General features: G+C 41.0%; 1 protein-coding gene across 1 annotated transcript; it reads left to right on the plus strand.

Moving 5' to 3' along the window:
- Window positions 1-3,578: 3,578 nt before the first annotated feature.
- On the plus strand, window positions 3,579-9,519 carry TM4SF4 (transmembrane 4 L six family member 4). The gene is made up of 5 exons (XM_085068811.1): window positions 3,579-3,993; window positions 4,227-4,316; window positions 6,431-6,564; window positions 8,887-9,076; window positions 9,300-9,519. Exons 1-5 carry the CDS (start codon window positions 3,820-3,822, stop codon window positions 9,315-9,317), a joined length of 606 nt encoding a protein of 201 aa, XP_084924937.1. The 5' UTR covers window positions 3,579-3,819; the 3' UTR covers window positions 9,318-9,519.
- The last annotated feature ends 3,264 nt before the right edge of the window (window positions 9,520-12,783 follow it).

The following is a 12,783-nucleotide window of genomic DNA, read 5'->3' on the forward strand; positions in this document are numbered from 1 at the left end:
AGATGGATTAAACAGAATGCTGTATGTAGCATTCTTACTGTCAATCAAAATCTGTACAGAATTGCATCTAAGTACATGAGACATACAGCTTGGAATGACCCACAGCAATCCTTAAATTTGAACACATTCAAAACTGTAACAGCGTTTCAGACTTCACCCAAAATGAAAACAGTTCTCCTTCCTTCCTTCCTTCCTGCCTGCCTGCCTGCCTGCCTTCCTTCCTTCCTTCCTTCCTGCCTGCCTGCCTGCCTGCCTTCCTGCCTTCCTGCCTTCCTGCCTGCCTGCCTTCCTGCCTTCTTTCCCTTCTGCCTTCCTAGACAAGCCTTAAGGCAGACACATCCCTTACAGAATTCTGGATAAGCAGGAGAAGCAAAGAACCAACTGGCCACAATCATGTCATTTCCATGGAGCATGTGAACAATTCAGCTGGACAACACAAGTGGAGAATATTAAGCAAAGCAGCAAGGATAGAGAGACTGGGTTTAATGGGTGTGCAGCTCAAATCTCCTCATTACCACAGGAACCAGCATACAGGGCAAGTTGTTTATCAGCAACAGAAACAAGCTGCAGAAACCAAGAGCTGGTTCTCTCCAAGTTCCATCTCCACGTCAAGAAAAAAATGAGAGGCGAGTGTTCTCTTCCAGGGTAAAAGCAAAGCAACTCCATACAAATTTGCAGCATTATTCCTATTTTACATTTAGGGCCACATAAGGTTCCTAGGTAAGGTGAATTAGTGAATTCACAGGAAGATTTTAATCTCAATTACACTGGTATTTAGCAAGGGGAAAGAATGCACGGGCATTATCTATAGCACCTACCTTCTTTTAAGGCTATGCATGCACTTGATGTTTGCACTCCAGTAAAGACAGAAGCAACCTCCACCTGTACAGCATTGACAATCTGAATACAAGGAGAGCAGCAACCACAGCCACAGCAGCCACAGCAGCTCGTTGTGTTCTATCAGGTATTTGCAGAGAGACTGGTAAAACCCTGGGCAGTCTGTAAGACCCCTTGAAAGGAGAGTGAGAGAGAAAAAAACCCAGCTGAATTGCCCTGCCACACACTGTAAGAATCTGAGTGCTTATAAAAGCAAAGAAGGAAATTCCAGGTCCAGGCATGTGATGTGAAATTTTAAAGACATTTGTTGTTGCAGAAGACACAGAGATAGGATAATTTTAAAATAACAGACATAAAAAGAGTGTCAAAATCAACAATACAAGGATTAAAATCTGCCCTCACTGAACATGATGGGAACTATGTACTTCAAGTTGAAGTCAAGATTTCACTCAGCAAAAGTAATTTCAATTTCTAATGTTTTCAAATATTTAGAATCCTTCTACAAATGTTACTTATAACTGAAATTTTCTTGTGAAACATCAGGTGCACTGACTGCTAGAAAATGAAACTAGAAGCAGACCAAAGCATGAAGAGCACTGGGTTTTTGTGAGGATAATACACATGGAGACACACTGTATATTGCTACACTCTTCAGGAACAACTCAATCAGGATGAACGCTACCAGGCTCTGAAGACATATAAGTGAGTGACATAAGGTCACTTTGAGAAAGAAGTTACAGAAAACCAAGCACAGTGATAGCACCCTCTGACACTTTCCTGCAAGGCAGGGTAGAATAAATGCATCTGGTAAAAACAGGAGGCAGTTTCATCTGTTTCTCAAACTTGAAGCAACTGGCATGGTTTCCCATGGTCTCCTGCTTGTTTGCCTGTTTCTGTAAAGTCAAGAGGAAGAAGAAAATCTAAATTATATCATCAAGAAGACAAGTGTACCTGATTGACAGCTGTACACTTCAGTATGCACAGTGATGGGAAGAATATGTAATTTCAAATGGTACATAACCGCTGTAAATAATAGTTCATGTGACTTGGCAAAAACTCATAACAAAACAATAAAGGGCACACACCCCCACAGAGAAATAAATAACAGGTAACCCTAAAGGAGACAATTCCTTTGTTCTCTCATTTTTGAAAATACCTTAGGTGGAATTTTTGTTCTCATTACTAAAAGTACTTCAGTGGTGCTTAGATGGTTCACAGCAATACAGAAGCTCCTTTGTTTTCTCCTACAGACATTGGGGTTTACAAAAAAGCAATTTGATTAGTACATAACAAAACACCTTTTGTGCAAAACAGCAAAAATAAATATCACAAGACTCAAGAAACATAACAGTAGAAAAAAAGAGGTATTACATACAGATAGTTACGTAATTTTTGCTTACTTCAAAGGCCAGACATGACTAGGGCAGGACAGCATATGGCTGGCAGCACATGGACAGATCCCAGCACCTGGCAAAGACAGCTTCTCTGGCTGAGCGGTGTGGCATGCAAAGGACCATGCATTCCAAACTATACCAAACAGCTTGTGCTGTTCACAGCCTCCACTACTCCTAGCAAAAACACTAAGAGGGGAATCATGACGACAAATGAAAAACAAAAACAGCACATCTTCCAGAAACTGTTTGGTGAATCATCAGCTACAGGGTCCTGTGCCAACAGCATGGAATGCACTATGATCAGTGGGGATCTTCCAGACCACCAGGAACAACCACTGTCACTGTCCAGGCTGTTCTGCTAGATCTGTGCTTCAGCTATATTGACTTAATTTGTGTTGCATTATATGCCAACTTGAGAAGCCACTCAAAAATTTGTTTTAATAAATACCTGAATAAAATCTCTTACAAAGTAAACTAGTGTCATTTCCTCAGAAATCATGAGTCTGCTTAGCACTACAGACACTAGAATTCCTAGGACTGGTCTTCACAAAGAAACCATCCTCTGGTCTTCCTAATATATTATAGAAAACATATGACTGGCAGTAGTGACAATAATTTCTTGCTGTTCTTTATTGAATAAGCCTAAGTATATGTGATATGAAATATTCTCCTATGAAAAGAAAAAAAAGTGTGATTTATCCTAAAATGTGGCATATACCATAATTTCAAAACACAATCTATTGAAAATACTGTCAGGTTTTGATTCATCTTCATCATAGGGCTTAATGTTTGGTGAAGAGGGCTATTAAATATTAGAACATTTCTAATTCAGTCTTTCCTGCAAACAGTCATCCATCAGGTAGTACGTGAACTCACAAAATGAATATAAAATCAACCTTTTAATCCCCAAAATGGAGAAACACATGTCCTGGGGCATAGTCCAACTGCCTAAAATCAATAAATAAGTGCTTCTTATCCTGCTGCAACCCAAGAACTTTCTTGTGGATGTGTATCTTTATTGGTCTATAATGGCTCATCTTTGTATCAGCTGGTTTATCTACTATTTCAATTACAGAACTGTCTTATGACATGTAAAAACTCGGACTATGAATGTTATTAATATCAGCTGACTCGTTATGCATTTTTATGTCAGTCTTTGCAAAAGAAGTACTTTCTAGTATGAAGAAAGATCATGTGTTGTAAAAATTATGATCCAGAACTTAGACAGATATCTACCCATGACCTGAGCCCAGATTACAAAGTGTCTCAGCCACCTCAGTAAAATATTAACAGAGTTCGTGGGTTGTCATAGTAAAATGAGAGGCTGTCCTGAATGTAATTTCACTTACAGACGTTCAGAAAATTGACATCACGGCTGCAAGGACATATAAGAACCCAGCACACTGCATACTGGATTGGCTGCAGGAACACTGACAGGAGCATTCTACAGGCTCAGCTCCTCTAACGGCACAACAGAAAGTGGATTTTCCAAAGTAGACCAAGAAGCTCTTTTTTATGAAACAGTTCGGAGAACATCTGAGATATTTTATTTTGCTTTCAATTGTGTTTGTAATTCCTTTAAAGAAGCATGTGCACTGGAGGCTGTGCCAAGTGCCTGGGAACTACTCTCGTTCCCCTGGCCATGCTCTGCACCCTCGCGAATATTTTGTTGTTTTTCCCTGGAGGAAAAGTGGCTGAAGACAATGAACACATTACAACGGAGGTTTGGTACTTTGGAGGGATCTTGGGATCAGGTATATTGGTAAGTATATAAATTCAGACATTCCTACTTTCCCCCTGCCCCCAGCCATGACTTGCATTGTTGAATTTTCTCAGGACTGTAAATTCCTCTTTAATAAATAAATAAGTCATCCAAAGGTTTGGCAATAAGTAACTTAACCTGATGATAAGAAAAGAATACATAGAACTAATACATTTAAAAGAAGATGTAACTTGAATTCATCCCAATTCAAACTGTTTTTCTGTTATTTATAGATGATCTTCCCTGCCTTGGTATTTTTGGGTCTTCAGAATAATGATTGTTGTGGATGCTGTGGTAATCGAAGCTGTGGAAAGAGGTTTGCGGTAAGTGAAAAGAAATATGGCAAAAAAAGTAAAAGCTAAATTGTTCCTGATTATATGTATCTTCTTCTCACAGTCCTTCTGAATCTAAACAGATGCTGTTTCGAGTGTGGGACATAAAGCCCTGACATTTGTTTGAGTGCTGGGCAGTGGAAATAGCAGGCTGTAAAAATTGTATTATGCCTCTGATGTTTTACCACAGGTACCACAACAGCATGGCCTCATTGGTTTTTGCTGTCACAAGACACTTATAGTTGCTATCACAATTAAAATTTCTTGCTGAAAGAGCTACACTTTGTTTTGCAGAGTACAACAGTTCTCTCTTTAGCCATTTTTTGTCAGCAGCTTTTAAAATTACTCTGGCAGTCAGACACTACATTCCCAACTCACTGCAGACCCACAAAATTGGCTGTATCTCATTAAGTTCACAGGAAATTTCAGGAAGGAAGGTATAGACCTCGGGAGGTCACCTAATCCAACCTGCTTCTTAAAGTAGCGTAGACCAAGCTCCTCTTTGAATTTATAGCTTCCTTTCACACTACAAAAGTTTCAAAAAGACACTTTCAGACACTAGTAAACATCGCAAGCCAGAGAAGAGTATTTCTAGCAGGAAAATATGTCCTTTCAAAATAAACTCTTTGGACAAGTACATCTTTACATTTTTTTGTAAAGGAACAGATTTTCAATTGGGAGAAAAAAAGAGAAAAACAAAGAGGAAAAGAATCATAACTGTGAGGTTGACCAAGGAGCCTTTCCAAAATCTGTCTTTGATGCTGTCTTCATGCAATGCCAACAAAATAGGTGGAACTTTGAGGACGAGGAAATGGAGCCACCTGTATCTCTTTTCAACACTGTATTATCTGCAAGTAGTGAGAAGAAACTAATTAAGCTTTGCAGAGCACATACCACTCAGCAAGTACCCAAGTGCTGCAGTTTTGCTGCCACTCAGCCATGTGCTAACAGGGGCACAGTCACACATGTGTCCACTGTGAGTGCTGGCTGAGTGTGAGCCAACCTGCACATGTGTGGTGCTGCCTGCAAAGCAATCTGCCTTCTTCACTGCCGTGATACAGTGCACCTGACTAGGAATATTAATACAAGTCAAGAGTGCCAAGTACACTGTACCAAAAGAGTCCCATTGGCCTTATCACCATCAGCATGACTAAGAACCAAATTTTGTCTTGTATGCCAGCAGAAATCCATTATTATGATGTCTAATAATCTATGTTATATGTTATGTCTAATATCATAAGAATATTTTTTAAGTTAGCCCAATCAGATATATCAATACATATATGCATGCCGGCACTCAAGGCAAGAGTCTTGTGATGAGGTCTGAATAAAAACTCACATTGGATTCAACATTAGAGGTCATTTCCAACCTAAATGATTCTATGACCTGAAAGTATGGAGGTTTTTTTCCTCCACCTGTATCACTTTAATCCAATAAAGGACATTACCTACTAACTGTTACGGCTACAAGTGTTTCAGAATTCAAGTCGGGCTTTAGTTCTTGCATGATTTACTTACATATTAGCATGTATGAAAATGCTGTAATGGAAAGCCAGAAAAATAATGACATACTTTCCCATCCATTCCAATTGCACTACTAGAGCTTACACTGATAAGTACCTGTGAGGAGATAAAATATACTAAAAGGAAACCTAAAGGGAGACTTGGGAAGGAAAACTATAATTATTTGGTCCAAATATAAACAAGATACCAAAGCTAACTTGTAAAGGATACTGTCGATTTTTTTAAAATGCCTTGAGTACTCCAAGACTTCAGTCTTGCTTGCAGTATCCTGACAAAAACGTGGCTGCAGGGGAACAGGAGCTCTCGAACAGGAGGCCCCAGAGGGTAGCAGTGCCATCTGCTGCCAGCGTCTGCCTTCTCCTCCTCACGCTCAGGGGGCCGATACTGGTAAAGCTTTAAAACACCAATACAGGTACATATCACACATTTACTATACAATGAAAACGAATATACTTTATCTGTTCAGGAGTTGACTTTTTGACTATTAACAGCTGAATTTAGGGAACGTACACTGGCATTAATAGGGGTGCATTTCATTGTCTGAAAGAGAACCAAAATAACATTATTTTTCTCTTCATCAGATGTTTTCTTCTATAATATTTGCTGCAGTTGGAGTTCTGGGAGCTGGATACTGCTTTATTTTGTCAGCAGTCGCCCTAAACAAAGGCCCTAAATGTTACACTGGAGAAGTGTGGACCTACCCTTTCCAGTATGGGTAAGACAAGGCAATCAGAAAAAAATATATATACATGTTTTAAGTTTGTTATATGATTCAAATTCTAAATCCATTGTATAAAAATGGGAATTATACCATTTGTCTAAATTACAGAACCTCTTAGAAATGCCCACAGTGCACAGCAACACTTCATAAGGTTCAAGAGCACAGGTGTAAATATACCAAGTACAATCAAAACTACCAGGTTTCAAAGGGGCCAATAAAGAGAAAGGCACAGCTTCCTCCTAGTTTATTCTTGGGATGATAAGAAGCATATGGGGATAAATTCCACTTAGATGAATAGCACTGAGATACATCTCAGAGTCCTGAAGGAATTGACTGATGTAGTTGCCAAGCCACTATCCATATTTGACAAGTCCTGGTAGTCACGTGCAACCCCAAGTTGCTGGAAAAGAGGAAATATTGTACCCGTCTTTAAAAAGGGTAGAAAGGAGGACCCTGGGAACCACCTACCTGTCATCCTCACCTCTGTGCCTGGGAAGATCATGGAACAGATCCTTCTTGAAGCTCTGCTGATGCACATGGAGGACAGGGAAGTGATTTGGGAGAACCAGCATGGCTTCACCAAGGGCAAGTCCTACCTGACCAACTCAGTGGCCTTCTATGATGGGGTGACTCCATCAGTGGATAAGGGAAGGACTGCAGATGCCATTTATCTAAACACAATCCCCCGCAACATCCTGCTCTCTGAATAGGACAGAGATGAATTTGATGGGTGAACTGTTAGATGGAGAAGAAAGTGGTTGGAAGGAGAGTAGACGGAGGCTGGACAAAGAGCATCCAGAGAGTGGTGGTCAGTTGCTCAGGATCCTTATGGACATCAGTGACAAATGGTATCCATCAGGGGATCCCTCCCTGGGACTGGTGTTATTTAATACCTTCATTAATGACATAGATGGAAGAGGCCACCAAGATGATCAGAGGGATGGAGAACCTCTCCTATGAGGAAAGGCTGTGAGAATTGGTATTGTTCAGTCTGGAGAAATTTCAGGGCGACCAGACTGTGGCTTTCCAGTACCTGATGGGAGCCTACAAGAAAGATGGAGAGGGACTTTTTATAAGAGCATGTAGTAACAGGACAAGGTACTGGCTTCAAACTGAGAGTAGGTTTACATCAAATATTAAGAAAAAATTCTTCCCTGTAAGGGTGGTGAGGTACTGGCACAGGCTGCCCAGAGAAGTCGTGGATGCCCCATCCCTGGAAGTGTTCAAGGCCAGGTTGGACAAGGCTGGGAGCAACCTGGTCTAGTGGAAGGGGTCCCTGACCATGGCAGGGGGGTTGGAACAAGACGATCTTTAAGGCTCCTTCCAACCCAAACTATTCTGTGATTCTATGATTATAGTGAAATTTGATCATATTCAAATAATTAGTATCTATGTGTAATTTTATTTTGGCTGTGGCATTTGAAAGCTGCTTGTTCCTCATGCTCTGCAACTCAAACATGTTTGCTGTCATGTATATTTACCACTCAACCCCAACAATCCCACTGCTCAGGCTGAAGTCAAGACAAGTTCAACAAACAACAGGGCACAATGTGCTACTGAAGAGAGCAGGTAGGATCAGAACAGAACAGCAAGGGCTGCAGTAAACTCCTTATCACCTCAGAAACTTTAATGAAGTGTGCTTCAGTCAACAGTGACCTGGCAGCATTTCTTGCATAATACACCCAAAAACTATACTTCAGGCGGAAAAGAAAAAAAAAAAAAGAAAGAAAACAAGAAGTATACAGGTAGAGGATTATTTGTTCATAGGCCAGTGAGGGCTGGAAACAAACTCCCTTGGTCTCATTCTGAGAGTCTTGTTTCAAACATAGTTCTGGTTGCAGTCCAGAAAGAACACAAACAAGTCAGCACTAAGAATATGCAGATGAAATATAGCCAGTGGTTAAGCAGTTTACAGTTCAAAATGTGAAGGTAAAAATTATGGAAGATAACTTTACTTTAGATGAGGCATCTAGAACAGTAAAAGCCCCTGACAAAACACTGGCAGAGATAAAAGCCATTTGGCACACACTTGGCTAAGATCTTTTCTTCCCAAAACACTAAAAATGGTTCAATTTTATCAAACGTGCACTAGTCTCCAATTGTGTCCTTCTGATGTCTTCTTTTTTCAAATTTGCTTCACTTTGTCTAGAAACTTAACTGAAGTAATATTCTAGATAAGTAGCACCTGTGTGACAATGGAAATTCTTACTGAAGTGAACAGAACCTCGGCCATGTCACAGCAGTAACAACCTCTCAGTGGTGAGACCCTCCTTTGTGAGTTAACATAGTTTTCCTAACCATTTTGTTCTCCTGTAGGAACTACCTCACTGACCACACATTGTGGAACCTGTGTAATTTACCTGAAAGTATTGTCCCATGGCACCTGACCCTCTTCTCTTTGCTGCTGGTCATGAGCCTGATCCAGGGAGTGCTCTGTGGCATTCAGGTGGTTAATGGCCTGTTTGGAACCCTCTGTGGGGACTGCAAATGCTGTGGATGTTGTGGGGTAAGCAACTGATCATTTTCCTTTACCATTTTGTGTACTGATGAGTTACACACACCTCTAGCTGACAGTCTAAAGAATTAAACTAGCCTTCCTTCAGCTTCATGGTCATGTTTTCCAACACACAGCTGAAACCCTACACTGTTGCCATTAGGAAATAAGAAAATCCTTTGAAAGTCACAGCAATAGTAGCCAGGAAATTACCTCCATGATTTTATTCTTCCAGGGAGATGGAACTGTCTAAAGAATATGAATATTGCAGACAACTCTCCTCACCTTGGGAGAATCCTTTCTGCAGATGCTCCACAAAGCATCCCTAAGATGCACTGTCTCTGGCTAAGAAGATGAGAATGAAGGGCTCTTCCTTCCACCAATGTTATGAAGCCCTGATGCCCTTTCCAGCCTTCCTGAAATCCCTCATCATGGAATAAATAAGTGAAATTCAACTCTCAAATTCATATTTATTTTTGTAAAACAGCTTCCATTTAAAAAGAGGGCAAATATACAATTTTGGGTTACAATTTCTATTTAGGTCAGTTACGTAGCCGGTAACTCCTCAAAGCTTCCAATCTATACATCAGCACAAATGCTGTTTATTAATCTTTTTTCAGAAGTTCAATTTAGCAGCTTTTGGCACAGTGCTATGAAAGAGATAGGAAAGAAAATAGAGAGCTCAAAGGCAAAAACACCTTTTAGAAGGAACTTTTAGAACTTTAAAAGAAAAAACTACTTCCCAAAGAAAACAAGGAGAAAATAAGAGGGATGGGAGACATTTGAGGGATTCAAATCAACTAATATGCTTCTTTATAAAAAATTTGAAACAAATTTTCACAAACCAGCTTGCCGGGCTGGATGTCTCAACACTTCTCAGTACTTGCCATATCTGTTCCCTAAAACTTTCCCCCTCAAATAATGATTCTATGGCCTGTTCTTTCAAAAAGTTTATTTCATGTACTCTGTATTTACACAAGTGATATCTGAAGAACTTAAAAGTACTTAAAAGCACTGAAATTTCTTGAGCAACATGCAGAAATGTTAAACAGTTTGATATAGGTACTGAGAATTACATCGTGCAAGACGATAAATTGTAAAAAAAAACCTCTTCAGAAACAGCTGTCTGTCCCACCTGTTCTACTGCATTGCCCAGGAATTCAAGAGTACCCTTTATTTCAACACACACTGTGCAACCCTCTCACATCTATCCTTTCATCTGTGGTGAGCAGCTGTCCTGCACCTCATCTCTCATTTGTCTTGTTTTATTTATACGAACCCTTTGGGAATGTGGAATGTTTCTCATCAGCATTCAACAAAGGGATGGCTAGCTGCACAGTGTACAACTCTGATATATCAATAAACAAAGTACATAAATCTTTGTGGGAGATGGGATAAGAAACAACAGGTGGCAAGCTATTATACCCGAACCCAAAACCAATGAGCTACTGTTTCTAAGAGACACCCACCTACATGATGGCTTTCTAATATGATCTAATATATAGCAGATACTGACTCAAGGCTCGCACATTGCATCCTGTGATCCAGACTGCATTCACACCTTAGCCTTCAGGTGTATTTAAAAAGGGTAAATGAGCCAGAACCAGGAGCTTAGTTGAACTTGCACTTTAAAGTGCCAACAACAGCGTTTCCAAATCTATTCAGTTATGGCTAACATCTGAGGCTCTACCCTAGCACATAATTTCAAGGGAACCACACATCTGCAGTGTTAATTCTGCAGTAACTGGAGATTGTTCTGTGTTTTTACTCAGCAAAGCATCCAGTAAAATCAAGGAGAGGGACTAATCATAGATCCTTGTAACAGAGAATGATGTAAAAGGTCAGTGGTAATTCCAGTAAAGAAGTCACGGTTAAAGAGAGTGCAGTGCTAGGCAGGGACAGAAAAATGATGGTAAGAGAGGAACCACAAACTGGGATAACTGAAAGTGTTGACAAACCTCAGGACTCCTGACCAACTTAAACACCACATTGTTATAGTGTGTACAAATAGCAACATATACTAATACAGAAGTAGAAATCATAGTAGCCAAAAGAAAGAACATTAGTGTTGTTTGTAAAATCACAGAAATGCCCATGGCAGCTGAAGCTTCATCATTCACCCATAAAAACTGGCTGCAGGGTGCCTGGGTGACCAGGGTTCCTGGGTGACCAGGGTGCTGAGAGCATGGCAATTTTGACATTACATGGCACTGTTTCAGCTGAGAGCTATCATAAAAGGATACACATTGGCTATTTAACAACTCAAATTACAACAGGTGGAGGGTGCGCATGTGATTTTGAGCCCATGCACTTCAGCAGGACCAAGCTGGTGCCTCTGCACAGCTGAACTATACACAGTGAGTTCTCTTTTTTTACTGTCTTCAATAAATAGACTGCAAAAAATGATACATTAATCACATCACAATGTCATATTTCGGGGAATGATACATTGACTGGAGACTCTTTGCAAAAGGTCGATTTCCAAAGTAGGGAAGTAACATATACAAAGTTGAAAAAAAAATTTGCCCAGCCCAAAACAAGGGATATTTTCTCACGCCATTCCAGTCTTGAATGTTCATCACCTGCCCCCAGTTCAACTTTAGCTCCCTCTGCATGGATTCTACATTACTCAGAGTATAACCAGCTGCAAGGCAAACAACATCAAACCCTGGAGCCATTCCAGCTGTCAGAGGGTTGGACTGCTGACTTCTTCCATTACACTGATATGGGTGGTCTCTGCACCCACCATGGGAGGGTGGACACTGGTATCACAGTGACGAACATGAGTAAGAACTCAGATAAAACACCTCTGAACGTTTTTCTAGTCAAATTAATTTTTCACTGGATCAGGATGCACTGCTTTACTGAAATTAAAAAAAACTCTATCAACACAATGGGACTTTCTTACAGAAAATTTCATCTGAGAAGCAGCACCGTTATCTCCCATCTGTCGCTTTTAGTTTGCTGCAGGATCTTTTGCTGAAATACAGATTGCTCCCACCTGTGGAGCCAAACAATCGAAACAGGAAAAAACTTTTAGTAGGCACTGAAAATTACACAACTAATTAATTGTGCTAGTTAGAGTAATTTTGGAAACAGGTACGTGCAGAAAGCACCATCAGTACATGTCCCCTCCACTTGACCGACAGACGCTTTGCCAGCACCCCCAGCGGTGCCTCCCGCCGGTCTGGCCCAGTTTCCCCGCTCAGGCCACGCCACGGTCCGGTCCGGTCCGCTCCTCCCGCTCTGCTCCGCCCCGCGCCGCCCCTCCGCCCGCACCACCGCGCTCCGCTCCGCTCCGCTCCGCCCTTCCGCCCCGCTGCCGAGGATGGGCGGCAGCGGCAGTCCGGACCCGGCGGGGTTCTTTCCTGCTCGGCCTCACCCTCCTGGTCTGAACCGAATTCTCTTAACACCAGTTTACAAGAAATGTTGTTTTCTGAAGAAAACAAAACAAAGCCAATCCCACCCTAACAAAAGGTCTTAATTTTTCTGGGATGCTGCGTATGACTCTAACCACCATGCTTTTAGGAATTACCAGGTAACTGGTGGGGACAAAAGCATTAACAGTGGCTGAGAGAAGATTGAGCTTTTAGGGACCAGACAGGGAAAAACTAAGAAAACTTAACTGAATTACCACAGTGAAAATACCATTGTTGGCTGCCATCCTGACAGGATTCCATGGAATACCAGGTGTGATGTGCAACCGCCAACCTGGAAAA

The sequence above is a fragment of the Lichenostomus cassidix genome, chromosome 9 (genome assembly GCF_008360975.1).
Source record: "Lichenostomus cassidix isolate B80296 chromosome 9, HeHo_3.0, whole genome shotgun sequence".
Classification (NCBI taxonomy): domain Eukaryota; kingdom Metazoa; phylum Chordata; class Aves; order Passeriformes; family Meliphagidae; genus Lichenostomus; species Lichenostomus cassidix.

Excerpts from the sequence above, each read along its gene's own strand:
- TM4SF4 (XM_085068811.1), top strand. The coding sequence starts at position 3,820 with ATGTGCACTGGAGGCTGTGCCAAGTGCCTGGGAACTACTCTCGTTCCC. Across the intron at positions 3,994-4,226 it reads TCTTGGGATCAGGTATATTG|ATGATCTTCCCTGCCTTGGT; the intron begins GTAAGTATATAA and ends TGTTATTTATAG. Across the intron at positions 6,565-8,886 it reads ACCTACCCTTTCCAGTATGG|GAACTACCTCACTGACCACA; the intron begins GTAAGACAAGGC and ends GTTCTCCTGTAG.